Genomic DNA, 20541 nt, shown 5'->3' with positions numbered 1-20541 from the left:
GGTAAGTGTTAGAGCAGCTATTTTACTCACAAAACTAGTGCTAGGACCTGAACGTCCTGCCCGGAACATCAGCCCATGTGGAAATCACAGTGAAGTAAACAATACTCTGAATAGTAAAGATACGCCCACAAAATGAGGAAAATTCAGTTACTTTGTTATGCCTCTTGCTGCTGTTCCAAATAATTGCGTAAATATGAGATTCATGCTGTAACAACTCTGACCTGTCAAGATGAGCTACAGATGATGCTTTAAACTTACCATAGTATTTTGTGCAGACTTTGCAAACTCTAAGCATGTCGTTCAGTATTAGCTGTATGCTTCTTATTGATGGTATTAAGCAAACAGAAAAGCAATTGTTCTAAGAAAAAAAGTTTGTCGAAGTATAAAAATATGAAAATTGCTGCAGTAGACAACAATAATTCCTTTGGGTTTATCCATGCATTCTTAACAGTATATATTACTTAATTGATAGAACATAAAAGCTCATTAAGAGCTATTAGGTCTATTGCATAAATACGTGGTCAGGAGCTCTTTAATGCACACCACTGTTACTGTAGACCATAACAGCTGCTTTGGAGCTGTCAGCCTAGTTTGTCACAATCCATTTTAATCTGAAAAAAATCTCAATTACTTTGTAGTTGCCAACGCGCAATTTAAGCTGATTGTTTGATGCCATAGCTGAGCATTGTTTGAGCATGGGAGGTGAAGTACTAAAGCAGCTATGAAGAACAGGCATCACTATCATCAGACAAATCACAGGGGACTCTAATTTGAAGTTAATAACGGAGATGCTTGCCATGTGTTTACAGAGGACAAACAATGAGAAAAGATAGAATGGGAGACGGATTATTTCTCTGTTTAACTCTGTACTCAGCTACTTTAAAAACCTATGAGGAACCATTAATGCTATGTTTATAGTTAAAAAGCAATATCTGATTGCTACCCCACTTTCCAGCTCAACTGTCTGCTGCCAGCCGGCTGAGGAAGCTCTCCTGGGAAGGGGGGTGCAGCTCATCATTGTAGCAACAAGTTTGGATCTAACCAGAATAGTGAGAGCTTCCAGCACAGGAACTCAATGGAGAGAGTCATGCCGCCTTTTCCTGTCTTTCCGCCCTTTGGCACAATACATTCCCTCTCCTCTGCCCCGTAAATACAGACAAGTGGTTGAGAAGGTCAGATATAGGCACGTAACTTTGCAGGTAAGAAACGTATGGAGTTCAGGAAGTAGATTTCAGCTGTTCTTAAGTGCAGGCGAAAGCTAATACAAATGCTCAGAAACCCCAGCTGTCTGTCTCCACTGGTCTCTTTGCTCAGAACGTGATTCTCTATAATCATGTCATTCAAAGGGACTTTTGCTAAGTACTGAGGGAAAAGTGGCTTCCTTGGGTGAGGTGAGGAAAATGCCTGTTGCTGCAAGCTATCCATCATCTTAAAAAAGTCCAAGATGTACTAAAGCTCCCTAAATTTTTATTCCCAACAGAGCCAGATAAGAGCAGTGTTTTCTTGACAGGCGCTCCTCCCATGTCAAAATCTACTTCCCAGTACAGTTTTGCAGACATCCACCTGCCTGCTAGGTTGGATAATAAATAAATACCCATCATGTCTTTATTTGAGAAAGATTTTCTTCTTGCTGCTTTTTCTTTTTCCCTGCACATTTGGGGAAAGATACCCTTCCCCCCAGCCAGGAAATAGCCATTTTGAGGTAAGACCTTAAAATTGATGATTTTGAAAGTTTTCCCTATTGCCATGCTGTTCTGCTCCTGCATTCCTGTGGTGCCAACAGATGAAGTTGTAAGCCTGCTCGCCTCCCTGCATCTAATCCTGATACTACTCAGCAGCAGGGAAGGTGGGCAAATGTTCACTAGCAGTTGTTGGCAAAGAAACACAGCAGGATTTAAACTGGATGACGCCACTGCATGTGTAAAACAACCATTTGAGCAAATGCTGCTGCAGTAGCGTCTTTAACCAGTAAAACAGAATTTGCTGTTAACCTTTTGCTTCCTATCTAGCTGCACTGATGAGTTATGATTAATTGTAGTTATGCTTTTTTTAAAAAGAAACCCAAACCAACCAAACAAAAAACAAGTTTATTGATAAAAAAAGATGCTTGTAGCAGTTGCTGTGACAGATTTTTATATGTACCACACTAACACAAATAAATTTCAAAAGCCAAATGGGAATAAGATTCTGTTGCATTCTGGTAAAATGTTCCACATCATTTTTCACAAGGTGATTTTCCCCATGATCTTCCTTCTCTTCCTTTCCAGCCTACACAGCCTAGTCTTTAGTTGATGTGCCCCAACCTCAGATGTTTCACAGTTTAACCACAGTAATTTTATAGCATTCTAGGACTGTTATGAATGAGGAGGACCATAACAGTAATTTGCCATAGCTTATCTAGCTATTCAAAAGCTAGATCTCGGTCACCTACTGTGTCATCAAAATAACTGGTCAACACCATCGCAATAACTGCTTTTCCCCAGGCTCTCAGGTTTTGTTGCTGCTGATAATTGTTCATACAGAGTCACAGAATGGTAGGGGTTGGATGGGACCTCTGGAGATCATCTAGTCCAACCCCCCCGCTAGAGCAGGATCACCTGCACAGGATTGCGTCCAGGCGGATCTCCAAAGAAGGAGACTCCACAACTTCTCTGGGCAAACCATAAGAGCTCCTCCTCCTTCTAACTAAGCTCCATCATTCTTTAAAGTTATCAGTTTGGTATCTGAGAAATATAACTTGAAATATAAGCTAACAATACATTCAATGTTAGGAATGAGAATGAATTTTTTCCTGCCCTTCCTTGAAGATGATGGGAAAAGATGTATCACATAGCCAACCACAATTCTTATACGCGTTGCTACTGCAATTTATAAGGCCATGTTCAATTGAAGAAATTGCTTTTCATTAATGCTGCTACCTACCTGGTGCATTTAACTGAAGTAGGGCTTTCCTGTTAGGAAATACACGCAAGAGCATTTTATATCTGTGTAGTATCTCTCCAGATCTCCTAGCTGTGCAATAAGTCCTAAGCACAGGATGTTATCTGTCCTGTTAGTTGGCTTGGGTCCTCCATCCCACATTTAGATCATGCATGTTAATGCTGCATCAAGTACCTTGAATAAAAATGGTAAAAGCTTGGAGAGTCAGTAAGAACCTTAACAGGAGCCTGGGCAAGAGTGCAGCGCTAAATGGCAAGCCAAGCAGATGCATCAGAAAATCCCTTTTCTAAAGGAAAGTTGTTTTAATCATTTCACTTCAACTCAGCTGATGATCTACAGTAGGTGGAATATTGAACAGCTCCAGCCTTACAGACTGAAAAATCACATACTTGAAAATCAGGGAGATGATAGGATGCAGCAGGTCTATAACATCTGTAGCCATGCTCCCTTTCAGAGGGCAGCTCTTTGTAGAATTGCCATCATCTTCCCCACGTTGTCTGAATGTCAGCTGACACCACCAAACCTGCAAAACTACCGGGATAGCGATGGTGGCTGATACTACAGAGAAACAGCTGTTGCAGAGTGAAGCTCTGTTCCACTTCCTTGTACACAGAACAGAACACACACACTCTCACAGATTTATCCACTTTGACGGGAGATACATGTGGGATAGTGCATTCTGCGAGGAAGCAGTGCAGTAAGAAACATGTCTTTTGTGAAGGGACTTGGAAGCAGTACAATGAAACTTAGAGGGATAGAATAGTACAGCTACGGGCAGTTTTTCACTTTCATCTGGCAGAAACCATTTTTTTAATTTTTCCAATGTTACGTGAGAACAAAGTTTTGGAGCACAAAGATCAGAAGCAAAACTGAGTTGTACAGAGCCAGTCACTCCACTGGGACCTTGCAGGAAAATGTGAAACACTTTTTCCAGGGAGACCTTTGCACTTCATTGTAGCTGTGCATCCAAGCCTAGGTCAGTGAAGGATCAGAAGAACCATAACATTTCAAAACTGCATCCCTTATAGGGAGACAAGCTGGGAAAATACTTGTTGAGCAATGAAGTACATTCTCCTGCCTTATCTACACTACCTGACATTGCATGAATCTCAGCTGGGTAAAACAGGCCTCAGAACTGAACCTCAAGCCTTCAAAAATACAAGACGAGTTCCCCAATCACAGGGATTTTGCTTAAATACAAATTTGTATTTGGCTTTGGATTTTTGAGCTTTGCAGTTCAAATCTGTTTTCTCACCATCACTCTGAGAAGCTTGGGTTTCATTTATTTGTATTTATTTTTTAAGTTCAATTCTCATGACTTTGAAAGCTTTCTAAAGGTCAGATGGAGAGAAGTACCAGATATTGCCACAGTTGCCTGCAGTGTAATGCAGTCATTTCATATTGCTTTAAAGCTTTCCAAAAATCATCTCAACTCTTTCTCTTCATCTTACAGAATGTGGTTAAAGGCGCGGGTTCGGTTTCAGGGGGAACAGAAAGTGAGACAAACCCTTTGCCGTTAGACATGGCGCAGGCTCTGGGTGATGTCATGAAGAGCTGTACCAGTGTTGAAGCCCTATCATAGCTCCTGTCTCTAGGGTAGCAGCATCCACTCTTGGACACAGCTATTGTGCATTGGGGCAGGCTGTTTAGCCTTGTATTTATTTAATCTTTGTGAAGATAAAAAGGGATGTTCCACTGAGAGCTCTTTTGTTTCATTCTGTATCAGTTCAATAGGGGAGAGAGCAGATCTAAAGCCAGAAGCAATGGTTTTTATATCTTGTAAGTCTTCTAAAGCCTTGTCATCATATGCTGTATTATGTTGTCTTTTTTACTGAGTGACCATTGCTCTATTGTACACTATCTGCCTTTTCGTGACTTGATGAACCACATTGTAAAAGGTAGAAATCAATAAAGTTCTCCAGAATCCACAAACGCCGAGGGAAAAATGTTTTCCTGCAGCACCATCTTGTGGTCCCTGATGTTAGTACTGAAGGTGTCTCTCCCTGAGCCTGGAAGGTGGAAGGTCTGCTCTGCAGATTTGGGAACCGCACCCAGCCCTGAGCAGCTGCTTTCGCTAGCCACAAAGGCGCTGTGAGGAGCCTTGTAAGAATGCATGTGCCTTCTTCTAGCTGACCTGGGTCATAATCCAGATCTTTGAAGGTATAGAAAGGACAAAGGAAAATTGAGCTTGGCTCAGCAGCGTGCAGCTTAGCATACAAGATACGCAGCAGTTTAGGCAGTGGGGAAAAGACGCATTCCGGGTAGGTCTGGGGTAACCCCATGTTGAACTTGTTCTGTAGTATGCTAAGGTCCAGGAGTATGAAAACAAACAAAACATTATCATCAAAAGGATCTGAATATTTACTAGTGGAAGTAAGCAGCCGATGAGCTGATTGAAACATCCACATTTATGTGACAATGTCAGTTAGCATCACACACAGGCCTGTGAATGAATACCTGTGATTCGACCCTAAGGTGATAATCTTGACCTTCAATAATAACAAAATAGCTATTATGATATTTTAGGCACAGATAGTAGTTGTTTATGCAATATCCATGCTTGACAGCTATTGATTCAACAAACTATAGAAATGAAAATTTAAAATAAAAGATTTTGTCTTCTCTGACTGAAAAGCAAAACTTCCAGCTTTTTAGAACATCTTTACAATGAAATTGCTATATGGAAAAGGGACAGAGCCCAAGTCCACTCACTATGTTCTTGACTACTGTCCCACTGGGGTGAATAGATCCCTTGCTGTGTCTTTTTCATCTCACCTCCTCCTCTTACAGGGCATATATTTTGCTTATGCTCATCTTGTTCTAGTGCTGCCAGACACGGTTACTGGAGATGCATTGATTACTTACTGTTAAATACAGTTGTTTTATCAGTATGTGTCCCTTTGTCAGAATGTTATGTGACATTGAAAGCAGTTGTGCTGTCAATGACATGGAAACAGAAGAAATTTATTACCCTTCAAATCAAAATCATGAAGCACCATATGAAAGCCTAATTTTCTCCAGAGCACAGCTCTCTCTCCATAATTACCATCAGCCATGAGGATCTATATGGTTTGTCACATGTACGTTTCAGCTGTGCAGTGCCCCTAAATTCATGTAGCAGGAAACGGGTTTTATCTTTGTCAAAATGTCTATATATGTACTTCACCATTCATAAAACTAATATCAAGAAACAGCAAATACATCAGATTTGGAAGGCAAACAGAGCCCTATTCAGTCTCCATCATTCTGCTGCTCCACATCAAAAACATCATAATATTTTGCTTACAAAGTTATAACCAAATCGTCTGTAATACAATGCCACTGGCAATGGTTGCAACATCAGGCTTTAAAGCTCCTGCCCATAGTTATATCTGCCCATCAGTTAGTACTCCGACTATTTCATGAGATTGCCCATATGCATATTCCACCCCTATGACACTTGGATTTTAAGTGATGCCCTTTTTAGGACTGATGAAACTAAGAAAAATGTATTAAATGGGGAATCCTGAAAGTATGCAGAGTTTCTAAGAATCACTCATAATATTTATTCTCTCTCCTGCTTCGGAGCAAAGTTCCACTCCTCTCAGTTGTAGCTCTTGGAAATTCTGCTACGTGGGCTTCACAGACCAAGAGTAAAATGACCAGTGATTGCATTATTAGAGGTGATAACGATTTCTACTGACATTCTTTTAGGTGCTCAGTCTTATTTTACACTCAGCTGCTGAAAACTGTTACATGTTAGTTTCTTTTATTTTTGTTACACTACAGGGAAATGGAAAGAAATTGCATTTTGAAATCACCTCCCCTGGGAGACGGGTCATCCAAAGAGCAAAGAAAGTTCTGTGGTGCAGTGATATACTGTGGAGAGAAACAATGCCAGAGAAAACACTACCACAGTTTCCTCAAGTACTTTGTATTTTTGCCAAGCATATCTTTAAAGCCACTGCCCAACAACAGATTTCCCCAGTCCTCTGCAGCCTGGTAAGGAATTAACCATTGTCGTCAGTAAGAGTAGCACTGCCGTGCTACGGTGCCATCCAATACCGAAACAGAGTAAGCTTGCCACTCGCTACCAACTCAGTGAATGACAACAGTCTCTTCTTAATCCAGACAATATTCTAAGACTGACCTCTAAAGTGAGACAGGCACTTAACCGATATCTTTATATCCCTCCACAGGGATGCTGTATGAAAAAGAGAAGACTGGCTTTATTATTCAGGAGTTGCCACAAAGAGTTTTGCCTTTCAGCGTTACTAGCTTTTTTTGTATAGGAGATATGGAATGAGCATGAAGAACTAGAAATGAAGACCTTCCGTTGCAAAATCAATAGCATTATCAAGGGTTGACAACATTGTATTACTTTGATACTAAAACAAAACATCTCATTTTCTAGGGCATACTCAAGTAATCCTTGTGTCCTTCTGCTTGAGGTCTTCAAGATCAGGTGGACATTCTTCTACACCAAAAGAAAACAAAAAACAAAAACCAAACAACTGAACATCAGTACAACTAGATTTAGAGACATCTTTACGTTTTTACTAAATCAATATTCTCCCTGAAATATTTCCTTATTGTCTCATGACCTCATTGACACTTTTAAATTTAATTTTCACCTTTAATAGGCTATAGTTTGACTACCTCATGTGGAGTAAATAGCATTTAACTCTCATATTATGTTTATTTCAGTAGCAACTGCTCTTCAGCATTGAGAAAGAATGCCAAGACATGGAGCTATGTGAACACGTCAGCTGTGAAACACCCCTATCCATACAGAAGGACAGATTTCTCAATGCCTGTAAATGGATCTACATTTCCCAAAAGCAGCAAAACCTTATTTTGCTTTTCCACTTTCCCATACAACAATTCGCACGTGGAATAAGGAACACCGAAATGGCAGAGGACTTAAACCTAGGACTGTAATATTGTCCATGGCTTGCTCTGCTGTCATTTAGCATCCCAGGACAGCAATCAAATTCTTGCAGACTCATTACTTCTCCCACAACAGAAATTGAAGGTGATCCCTGACAAACAGTGCCTTTTGACAAACTCTACTGGACTAGGAATCAACAGGCATTTTAGTACTGCAAATGTTTAGTATCCTGTACAGAACTGATATAAGACAACAATTCTAAACTGAAAGAATAAAAGAATACTCCAAGGTTGGTTTACCTTTTTGTTTGTTCTTATGGTTCTTAGAGCCTTTCTTAAGTCAATTTGGTAAACGGCCATAAACGTCTTCGCTATGTGCTCTTTTCTTCCACACAATTTGCTTTACTTCATTGTTGGCCCTTCGCAGAGGATTGACGCATTGACTGCAATGTATTAAAACAACAGCTGAAATTGGTTGACTTCCAAAGAAGGAACTTGGAGAAGATGACCTAGACTTTAGCTGTGAAATCCTAGCTCCAGTGAAAAAAACCTGCAAAGCTACAGTTGATTTCAGGAGCCATCACAAGATTTCATCACTAGAACATAGACAGATTAAGGCTAGAAAAAGCATTTCAATAAGCTTTCCCCATTTCTTACATTTTTTTCATGAATTTCAGCTCACCTTCTGATTCATATAACGCAACCATCACCAGAAATTTCCCCAGTAACTAGCCAACCAAATTCTACTGCCTGCTTTCCACACCTGTACTAGGAATTCAGCAGAAAGAAATGAAGACTTTCCTAATTCTTGCTGTATTTTTAAAATTTACACAGTATTATTTAAATACAGCACTAGTTAAGTGCACCTGCGTTTTCCTAGATTTTAGTGTCTTCATCTACCCATCATTGCATGTGGTTGTTAGTGAAGACTAACAAAACCAAGAGAAATAAGATAGGATAGCACAGTTATGGACAGCAAAAGCATCAGAGTGCGCAGCTCAAGAAGAGACATGTTATGTTGATTGCACACGAGAAACTATCGATTACCAGGGAACGGGCACATGTAGATTCTGCTTGCTGCATGAAAACTACCATTGGAAGGAGGCAAATACCCAGTTCATCAGTGGGGATGTGGAGTAACAAAGCCCCACTGACTCGGGAAATTACCAGTGCTGATCAAGTGTGGCAAGGGGAGGAGTACTTGGCTCCCTCTATCAATTTTACAGGAATTCCATGCTCCTACATGTTCTTAGTGTGGGCATGTTATGGAATTACCCCTGCTGTTGTAGTCCTGGGCACCTCTTGACAAACTGCCACTGCTAGCTACGCAGCACAAGTGCCTGCAAAAGCTTTCCAGGGCCAGTCACCCAGGTTTGGTGTCTGTGTCTCTCTCTCTTTTTTTTTTTTTTAATATAAATAGAGACTCCTATGGGAAACCTTGGAATTTGCTCTAGAAGCAGCACAGTGAAACTAATCAATTATCCCAAATTACATCAGCAAAAGCCCTCTTACTTTTTGATAACTCTAGAGAACAGTTTTTACTTTTGTGCAGGTCCATTGCAGTAGAGTTTTGGCATTGTACGTAGGACCTTCTCAACAATGACCATACAACGTTGAAAACAAAAGCATTTCCATCCAGAGAGAAGGGTTTAGGCTCATTAAAGGAATGCTTTTCAAAGCCATATCCTCTATCAAATGTCTCTAAAACTGGTAAAACTCAAAGTTGCAATGTTATAGGATTGCTCCTTTCCTAGAACTCAAATATATGATGTTGGAAATTAAAACCATTTAGCATCTGGTTAATCACTGCATTAAAAAACAAAGCAAAACCCAAGTCAGAGCAGAACAGCAATATTCCTAGTTTCACTGGCTATGAAAAAACACAGAAATGATCATTTAAACATTAATGTGAATTCTCTCAAAATGAACACATATTAATTCATTTTCCAGAAAATTTATGATAATTTCATGTTAATTCTTTGCCTCCTGTTTTCAGAGTCACTGATGACTCAGTGCAGCTATCTGTATGCTGAACATCAGCTGTTGAGCACAGTGTAAGATGTAATGTGGAGATTTTCACAGCAGGTTTTGTCTAAATGTGGAACTTCATAGCAAACGGCCATCTGCTAAGCAGCCGCATTAGTAAAGTCTATGTGTGTGTGTACGTGCATGTACATGATCCCACACAGACTACTAATATCTTAGTAAAGCAAAAGTTTAACACTTGGGGGGAAAAAAAATACCCTTCACAAAAAAGACAATTCTGTCATATTAACCAAGCCACAGCATCAGCCATTCAATATGAACTTCCACCTTAGAAAAATAAAGCACAGTTATGTTAATACATTCTGTCTTAGTTCAATAATTTTGATGTTGTGGCACTTATATTTTGCCATTATAAGAGCATATACACATGCCGAAACTCTTCACAATATCAAACACTAAACTGCTTACATAGCACTCACAGGTTGTAGTGTGCCCTATACATTGAAAAAAATGCACCACACCCTACAAGCATCAGAAATAATTAATTTGCTTTTCTCCCAAGCATTCCCCAGTCCGTCTCTCTTACTCTGTTCAGGTCTACTACTTTGTTCTTTCCTTCTGTGTCTTACCGCATAACTCTAGGTCTATCCTACACACACACATTTCTACTTGTTGCTCTTTACAAACTGCTTTTTCTCATTATTTTCTTCCCTATTATCTTTCAGGTAACTCATTCCTGCTTGCACATGTCATTTCCTGCGCAGCAGTCAATTGTTTACCATAGGCACCATCACCCTTTTGTAGAAGCGCCTTTGAAGGCAGCAGTAAAAGAACCATTTTTGTCTCCCTTCTCCCTGTGACTTTTGAGAGCTGGGCAAGTGGCAGAAGTTCTCTCACTTGTTTCTGTTTAAACTTATGTTACAAAGTGAAATTAACTTTTCCTCAAAACTTCCCTTTTGTTTTTTACTGATGTTCTGGGTTTTCTTTGCGCTCAGGACACTGTGTCCTAAGAACCTATTCTGGGTTGATGGGGATGGACTGTGTGCAGTGTTGAAGGCTGCCTGATAGCTTGGTTTGCTCTTAACTATCATTGGCCATCTCTTTTGCTCACAACTGCCAGTTATTGGTGTTGCCTTCCTGCCAAAGAGGAGAAGAGTGGAAACCAAGTTCCTTTAACATATGCGGATATACTAGCCTTTGGTGGGGAGCAGGGGCAGAAAGTGGGGGAAGATAACTGGAGAATCAAGGGAGCAAAAGCCTGGTCTTCCATACCTCAGCATATCAGCCCAGGAGAGGATCCACCTCCTGCAGAGCCAAACTCAAGTTAAATTTGGCCTGGTCATGCTCTAACGCTTACCTTCTCTGCAAACAGGCACAACAACAGAACGGTAGACACCCCAAAATCAAAAATCCTCCTGCCGTGAGCACAAGCAGTCGAAATGTCAGTTGCATATCTGTAGAGTCAGCACAAGTTTGCATTAGTTATGAATCATTCTGCGATATATATTGAAGTATAGATGACAGATTAGCCTCTAAGACAGACTTGTATGTATCTCAGCCAGCAACACAATGGAAAAAAGTAGGTGTTAGAAATGAGCTCAGATGAGAAAGATTAAGACTCAAATTTGCCTTGAGTTTGAATAGTCCAAGCATTTGGTTAGTTTCAGAAGCAACTAGAGATTGAGTGAGCCCAGGGCATGGGGGAAATAAATAAGAATTACAAAAAAATTAATTAAAAAAATTCAAAGTCCTTTAGAAGCTTCTTTAAGAATGGAGACAAAATCATGCAAATGAATGCTATTTATCGATTTCAGTTCATAACTTTTGCTGCATTTTCTTAAAGCCTTATTTTATTCTTAGTGAAATTTAAGCAAAAGCTCCCAGATAAGAACCATTCGAGTATGCAGCCTGTGACCATCTTACAGAAACGCAAGTACCATGAGTCTAATATCTGCTAAGTGCTTCTATTTTGTCAACAGATTGCTACAAGGCAAACACCATGTGCTCCCAGGGCAGTAACTGTTTGTATTTTCTTTGGACATATGTTGTACATCCAGGAGCATTCAAGTAGCTAATTAATCTAGGAACAAATAATTCTGTAAAATAGTCATCCCTTGATATTGTCCAAACAATAAAAACGTAACTGGAATGAGGAATCCAACAGTCACAGCTGAATAAGCATATTTAATTTTAACATTTGCTTGAGTATGTCCTAAAAATGAGCAAAAGAGCTATAATTTTCACTGTACAGCTTTCCCTCTTGCTATAGTGAAGTGTCTTTTATACATAACATAAAGGCCCAAGTGGGAAATGGATATTATTAAAACATTTCATTTCTGCAGTATGCCCCTAACTAACAAACAGATTCTGATGGTCTCGCACTGAGTGGTACTTTCCTCTATTAAAAGTTATCTAGCTAGGAGTAATTACAGCTGCCCTAGCACTGGAATGTGGAGCTGCTCAACTACAAGAAAAATTGCCAAGTTTGATCCTGACCTCTGCTCGCTTCTGAACAAGCACAAACAAGCAGGCAGTGAATTCATGTTAGCTTACAAGTATTCCCTTGGGGTTTCATATCCGTATTAAGTCAGCTCTTCCTGAAAACTGGATATCATCTCTGAAATCAATGGAGGTATGCTGAATTATATCAGAAAGACCTAAACCATTAAGTTCTATATTATGGTTTCTTTTTACTAAATTAACATCCATGTTTGGCATGACTGCTTGTGCCTGAGAATTCTTCCTGCTTAACTGTTGGTGAAAAAATGGATACAATATAACAGGAATTCCTGTGTTAGAAAAAATGTGGTAATATTTGCCTCTGTTCCTATTTAAGTCTATGATGAATGTTGAACTATCACTCTAATATCTTGACATTGTTCTTGACAGAAAACCATGAGATACATGTCTAGTATCAGGGCATGAGGCAAAGGACACTAAGACACAAAATTCCACCTGAACGTAAGGTTTTTTTTTTTTTAATTTTTTACTGTGAGGATTCAAACAATAAACACTGGGATGGGCTGCCCAGAGAGATTGTGGAGTCTCTGTCCTCGGACATATTCAAAACCTGACTGGACACAGCCCTGGGAATGTTATAGCTGACCCTGCTTGAGCAGGGAGAATTGGACTGTATGTTCTTCAGTGGTCTCTTCCCAACTCAGTGATTCTGTGTCTAACAAAAAGTCTTTAACTTTTTTGCATTCTTCAGTTTGTTGAAGCAACTTCACTGTGAAAAGCAACAACCGTTTCTACAAAGCTGTACAAACAGGAAAAAAGTTATGACAAAAATTTAGATTTGATTCAACCCTTTCACAACTACAGGCTGGGCGAGGAATGGATTGAAAGCAGCCCCGAGGAGAAGGACTTGGGGGTATTGATTGATGAGAAGCTCAACATGAGCTGGCAGTGTGCACTTGCAGCCCAGAAAGCCAACCGTGTCCTGGGCTGCATCAAAAGAGGCGTGACCAGCAGGCTGAGGGAGGTGATCCTGCCCCTCTACTCCGCTCTTGTGAGACCCCGCCTGGAGTACTGCGTCCAGCTCTGGGGGCCCCAGTACAGGAGAGACATTGAGCTGTTGGAGGAGAGTCCAGAGGAGGCCACAAAGCTGATCAGAGGGCTGGAGCACCTCTCCTATGAGGACAGGCTGAGAGAGTTGGGGTTGTTCAGCCTGGAGAAAAGGCGGCCCCGGGGAGATCTAATTGTGGCCTTCCAGCACCTGAAGGGCCCTACAGGAAAGATGGTGAGGGACTGTTTATCAGGGAGTGTAGTGACAGGACAAGGGGTGACGGGTTTAAGCTGAAGGAAGGTCAACTTAGATTAGATGTTAGAAAGAAATTCTTTACTGTGAGGGTGGTGAGGCACTGGAACAGGTTGCCCAGAGAAGCTGTGGCTGCCCCATCCCTGGAAGTGTTTAAGGCCAGGTTGGATGAGGCTTTGGGCAACGTGCTCTAGTGGAGGGTGTCCCTGCCCATGGCAAGGGGTTGGAACTAGATGATCTTCGAGGTCCCTTCCAACCCAAACCATTCTATGATTCTATGATTCACTAAAGCAGAGATTACCACAGAGTTATGTGCAAATGTATGACGCACAAAAATAGTTTGCTTCGTTCCTTCATATGAGAGAGAAAAAAAAATAAAGTCATGCACACCAAGTCTATGCTCAAAGAAAAAACAGTAAAATATTGTGTTAAGACTAGAATTTGAGAACACAGAATCACAGAAATTTTGGTTGTAAGAGACTTCTGCACATGATGTAGACCAACCTTCTTCCTGAAGCAAGGCTACAACCAACATGAGGTGTTGTGTCTTTGTCTAGCCAAGTCTTGAAAACCTCCAAGGATGGTGACTCCACCACCTTTCTGATGATTTGTTCTAGAGTTGCACTACTTTCCTAAAGATTTTTTTTTCCCCAATGTCCCAGCTAAAAACTAAAAAGGAAGAAACAGAAATGAAAATCACATTGTCTGACCAGAAGCAGCATTTGGCATGGAGCATGAGGCAGTAATCTACACAAGCATACTTACTGTCTTTAAACGGCATGTAACATTTCAGTTCATGGCTGGCTTTGGAAGGACAACATTTATTTTCCAAGCATTCAGTTGTGTTAAGGCTCTCTCCTACATGGCAAGGAATTAAAGTTTTTTCGTCTTTGTGACGGCATGCTTTAAAAAAAAGAAGTAACATGTAAGTTCTTTATTCTAGGAGCAATGTTAAGTAGAGGGAAGTTGTCATTTTGGTGTCTCTAATATGATTTGATAGGGTAAGTCTGCCAGAGAACAGTATCATTGACCTTCATGTATGTTCTCTCCCAAAACCGAATAAATCTTTATATTAAAATTAACAGAAAAGCTAAAATCATGTCATATAAGATCTTAAATAATTTGCTTTGTTTCAGTAAGAAACATTTTAAAAAAAGTGAATCTAAGCACCATTGTACCCCTTCTTTGTACTTAGGTTTGTCAAGTAAGTGGGAAAGACAAACTAAATTTCTGACTGGACTGTTTCTAATTAAAAAAAGAAAACAGAAATTTAAGACAATTTTTTTTTTGAAGGGCCCAGCATAGAATATATTGCAACTAATCATCTCTGGCACTAATTGCATATTTCTACATGCAGCTGAAAATCAGCCGATAGGAACAAACCCCCAAGATATCCAATCTTGGTTTTGAACAAAATATTTAAGCAAATTTTTAAATTTGCCATTTAATAACAGATTTATTGATAATCATGAGATCCTCGGTGGGAAGGGCTTAAGCATATCGGATAGTTATAAATAGCACACGTCTCTCAATTCCTGTCAAACTTGGTATCACATCCCTTATGTGACACTTTCACAGCAGCTGCAAAGCATCATCAACTTCAGCAGTCCAAAAGGTGAGGGGTTCAGTCTATGCTAAAGGCCCTGGAGTCTTCCTCAGCCAGTAGCAGTGGGAGACACGCTACTGTGGGGCAAAATCCTTCTCTCACTTAGGATGTGCCAAATTGCCCTTTTCTTCCTATGCATACATGGGAAGACTAGAAAACTAGTTCAGGTCAGATACAACAACGCTAGGCAAGGTGGATCCAACACCAAACTGTCCAGCATTTCTAGCACAATCCCATCACTGATGACGAAGGGGTTTATAGTAGGGTAGTAAGGCAGTGGAAGCAAATTTATGATTGTTCCAAAGGGGCATTTTACAATACCATTTTGAAGAGATCTAGTGAGTTTTACAGTATCAGACTGAGGGTTTTAAGTGCACTAAATGCTGAGAGGTAGGGGTGGGAGGGTGGACTGGAAGTGAGGCAAAAGAAGGGGAAAGGGAAGAGAGAAACCATGCTGCAGTGATGAAGTGACACTTACTCACTGGCCTGAAGAAGCTTAAGAGAAGTTCATATGTATCTTCCAGTTTCATGTTAAATTTGCTGGGTGCCACTTCACTTTTTTCTAAAACATGCTGAGTTGGTGGTGCAAAACCTGAAAGCTCATAACGATTAGCTCATTACCATAAAATATCCATAATTAATTAAATGCAATGACATTTTCATACTGATTATCTTTCATTATGAAGGCATTTATAGTCATTAGGAATTGTGACTACTGATGGCCAGCAAGGTTAAGCTTAGAAGTCCTTCTGTTGTATTCAATTACATTACTTCAAATTGCTTCATGAACCACAGTGAGTAAAGAACTAAAGCTGTGAAATTTAAATTAAAGAATCCAATCAGGTGGAAATTGTCAAGATAAAAAGCCCTACTCTTCACCTATAAGGTACAGGTTACAGGAAAACTCTGTTACATCTATAGATGTATTTCTCTTATGTATGCAAGCAAAACTTTCAGCCTTTGTTTTAGTTAAAGACCAGACCCCAACTGAAACACAGAAAGTGGCGAAAGGAGGCCTTATCAGATACAACCAAACATGCATCCATCCCTACATCTTGTTTCAGAAAGTGACCTACAGCAGCTGTGTAGAAAAGAGCAAAACATCCCTGAATACAGAGGTACCGGAGCATTCTCCCAAACCCTAGTGATTTATGGCTCTGGGACTTCTCAATCACCTTTCATTTACACTACTCCAAAAAATGTGACATCAGTAAACCTTGTTGCCTCACTACATCTCTTTTTCATTAAACCAAAAGTACGTATCACAGTGGGACTCCGCTGGCAATCAACCACTCCACCCCGAGTTAAAAAAAAAAAAAGAAATCCTATATTCCTATTTGCTTGCCTTTTTTCTCTCTCCATGAGAAACTTAGACATTCACAACTTTAATAGCTTTCAGTGATGGAGTTTACTGAAAGCCATTTCATGGTTTTACAGTTCCTTGTGAAGAGAAGTGAGATCACAGCCTAACCAAAAACTAAGGTATTGAGCAACTTCAGTCTTTTGGATGATCCTTCAGCTAGCAGCACCAGGAGCCCCAGGTGTATAAATTCTCTGTTTGACCTGGGGCACAACTCATCTCTTCCATGCCATACAAAACTCCCTTGGGAAAAAGCAGCATCAGAGCAGGGAGAATTGAATGTATGTCAAAATAGACAATCTGAAACCAACATATAACAGAAATGGAACCAGCAGAGTTCACACTAACAGTTATGGCACAGTCCCCCACCAGTAATCAAGACAGAAGAACAGAAAATTTTAAAGATTTTTGTAATGATTTCAACAAGATGTTAATGAAATGAGGTATCCAACAAACAGTTTGGTAAGATCTGAAAATATGACTGTGGCTGTCCTACACATTACTCTCTCACCTGAGAGCTTAAGGAGACACAAGCCATAAATAGAGGTTTAACGGGCACCTCTGATCAATATAAGCTGAGCTGCATCACATACTTGTGAATCACATTGATATCTAAGAGCTCACACATACACGCACCCCGGAAAAATGTTTTTGCCTCCCTGCCCTCCCCCCCCCCCCCTTTTTTTTTTTTTAAGATAGAACAACTTCCTCATCTAGATACTGCAGAAGCAATTTACAGTGACACTCGCTGCAACTGAGCCTTTCACCAAGATCTGAAAAGCTAGTCTCTGAAGTCTGGTTTCTCAATGCATAAAGGATCAAATGCAAGCTTCATGTGTGGGCTGATCCTTTACACATGTCAGATGACCAAATTTAGCTTCTGGTGTGAGTGCAAGTTATCAGCCAAAAACCTTTGCTAACTATTTTGAGCCACCTGCTGTAGTAAGCAAATACATCAAATCTCAACAGGTTATAGGAACACCTTTAACTGTACACTGGGGAAAAAAAAAAGTCAAAGTGGGGAAAAATAGAAGAATCTATAATCAAAGGTAAAATGAAAGCAAGATACACTGCCAGGAATGAAACAAGCAGCATTTGTTTGTCATACAAAGATGGAAACAGGAACTATGGCTGGGGGAAAAAACATCATTTTGCTGTATTTAAGTGTCAGGACTGATCAATCTAGAGTAAATAACTCTTTGTAATATTTTTCAATCATTACTAAGTCAACAACATTGTAAACTTCATGCTAGTAAAAGTACTTGATGCTTCTATACGAAAATACTTTTCTCCTTGCAATACTCACTTGAATTAATGCTACAAAGCAGTATCAGTACCACATAGTTCCACACTAGATGGGTGCCAAGTAGCAGCATTACTGCAATAAAACCAAGAGCAATAATAGGTATGTGGTTATGCGTAAAAATATTATTGATCTTAACTTCATACTTATGGATTAGAACAAACATGACAGCAGATTGCTGCCCAGAGCAGGACTACCTTTTTTTACAATAAGGAGGTGGCCAAACCCTGTAAAAACTTTTTTTCCATTCATTTGAAGAAATTACTCTTGTAAAGAGAGCTTGAAAGGAGACATCTTGTTAACAGAGACTAGCCAAAAAAAATGATCTGAAGTGCCTCAGAGCTGGACACCTGATATATTAAAAAGATCACTTCTTAGCTAAAATTTTAATCCAGCTTTAATGAACAGGATCAGGACTGAAGAAGTAAAAATTGTTGGAAGCCTACAACTGAATTCTAGTTTAGCTCATTCCTTCAGTCTTTCCAAAATCAGAGCGTATGAGATGCTTTGGACAAAAGCATTTTAATGAAGGTGGTTCAAAATGATATTATGGATAAAAATACTTTTGGAAATCCCCAAGTCATTCATAGGAGTTTAACAGCAGGTTTAAGCTGGGTTTTTTACCTCTAACCAACCCCCGAAGATTGCTTTGCCAGATGCTGTATTGCACTTTGCCTGCTGCTCCTGCTGTTACCCTAAAAAGGCCTTTTTCAATTATTACCACATATATTTAGTTATTAAGACAGTTTAAACCTAGAGATTATTTTGTTAGCATTTGTAAGGAAGGTAAAACCCCATTTTCTGAAGTGCTATATAGGGAAAAGATTGCATTTCACACGGGTATTGGCCGTTGAAGGGTCTGGTCTCTCTGCACTCCTGCTGCTAAGCGAGGAAAGCCTGCCTGCCTTAGGATGTACCTGTTCTGTAGAGTAATACACACACACATTCTGTCCCACAGAGAAACTTTGCTCGGGTAGTTAAATGTGAAATTATTTCTTAAGATGACAGGGATCATGTTTTCCAGGATATCTATTAAAATCTAATGCCATCCAGGACAAATTGGAAAACACTTCCTGGGAGAAGGAAAACAAGGGAGATGAAGACAATTCCAGTTTTCCCCGTTACATACTACTTTTGCTGTCTTCTCCGCTACTGTTGGAACTGGAAGACCACAGAGTACAGCAACTACAGATGTTTTACGCACAACGGTGTGGAATCAAAGCTCATCACAATGGGTTCCCTGTCACTATGATGCAGCTCAGAATGAACAGTACAGATGTGATAAATACATCCGAGGGGCCAGAAAAAAAGCTGCACACAGAGTCAAAAAAAAAAAATCAGCTCCCCCTCCCAAGACTGTTACAAAGCCCCATAGTCTTCTAATTCATGAAGTTAAAATCAAGTTTATGCTATTACAAATCACAGTTCAGTGTGCAAGACAAACACCACTTAATTGTGCAGACCAGGTAATAGATACCTCCAGACATCAAAATACACTTCTCAAAACAGTTTGGTCTGAGTCCTTAAGTTAGAGCTTCCCAATAATCCATTAAACATGTATTAATTAGGTAACAGGATGATCCCATAGGTTCACCAAATATCTGCACACTTGAAGTAAAGCACAGTGACACACATCTTCCTTAGACATTTCCATTCCTTCTATAAGGAAAGAGGCTCTTTGAATAGACTAGGAACAGTGTCTTAAAAAAATGTAGAAACCTAAAGTAAATGCAGATGCCCTAAAATCAGCAGTTCTGCAAACTGTCAAGCTGCCTAAAGCAGAGATATGTTTTAGAAAAAAAAAATGTATGCTACACAGCCATCTGAACAGGTAAGTGATTTTGAAAAAAGTTATTTATTCACATGCAAATGTTGTGGGGTTTTATTTCAGTTAAATGAGTAATGAGCTTAAAGGATGACTTTAACCTAATTTGTATGCAGCATTAGCTTGCTAATATAAGCACCAATATACAATATCCTCAATGTCATTGTTTCATTTTATACACAGCCTAAACACAGCCAATAGTACCAATGAGGAGATAGAAATGTTTAATATGGAACAGTCACTCTTCATTTACTGAAGCATATGATTTCACATGCAATTATGATTTTCCATGTTGATTACTCTCATGGAACACTGCGTATAGCGTGATGCATTTCTGATGCACAAATATGGGACTTTTCAGACTGCTGAGAATCATAGAAAATTGTCCCCACATTTTCTGTTTACCACTTCATTGATCTTTTTATTATATTTAGGACTACTGAGTCTCCTTGCTGTAACCATAGCATGTACCTAAGGCTCAACCTGAGTACACTAATCAAAAAAGCACATTCAATACTCCAAACAATTCTTTGTTACACCATTTCTGCAAGAGTCAAGTTCCTAGTCATTTATACAGACTATATCAATGGGATTTTTTTTTCTTTAAATTCACTGCTTTTATTGGAAATCAGTTTCTTCTATTCAGTGCAAAAATGTCAGAAAGTCTTGTCCTATTGAACCCTCAACAGAAACAAAAAAATCATCTACAATTGTTGCTCTTTTTTATCCACTTCCATTCAGTACTCAAAGCACACAAAAATCACTACTTTGAAGCCAATTGTAAAGAAATTTTTAAACAATGTAAAAAAGTAATAGTGGCAACTAATTCATATTCATGGTTTAGTAGCAATTATTCATCTCCATCACGAATTGCTCAAGATGAATGATCTTC

At 39.6% G+C, this 20541-nt stretch overlaps 1 protein-coding gene across 1 annotated transcript; it reads right to left on the bottom strand.

Annotated features, from left to right (window-relative positions):
• Positions 1–8149: 8149 nt before the first annotated feature.
• Positions 8150–17897, bottom strand: FMR1NB (FMR1 neighbor). The gene is made up of 5 exons (XM_054839690.1): positions 17828–17897; positions 15640–15753; positions 14321–14458; positions 11153–11249; positions 8150–8252 (listed from the first exon to the last, which is right to left on the bottom strand). Exons 1-5 carry the CDS (start codon positions 17895–17897, stop codon positions 8150–8152), a joined length of 522 nt encoding a protein of 173 aa, XP_054695665.1.
• Positions 17898–20541: the final 2644 nt, after the last annotated feature.

Source organism: Grus americana, chromosome 12 (assembly GCF_028858705.1).
Source record: "Grus americana isolate bGruAme1 chromosome 12, bGruAme1.mat, whole genome shotgun sequence".
Classification (NCBI taxonomy): Eukaryota; Metazoa; Chordata; class Aves; order Gruiformes; family Gruidae; genus Grus; species Grus americana.
The sequence above is the reverse complement of the archived record's forward strand: the minus strand, read 5'-3'. Positions and strand labels throughout refer to the sequence as shown.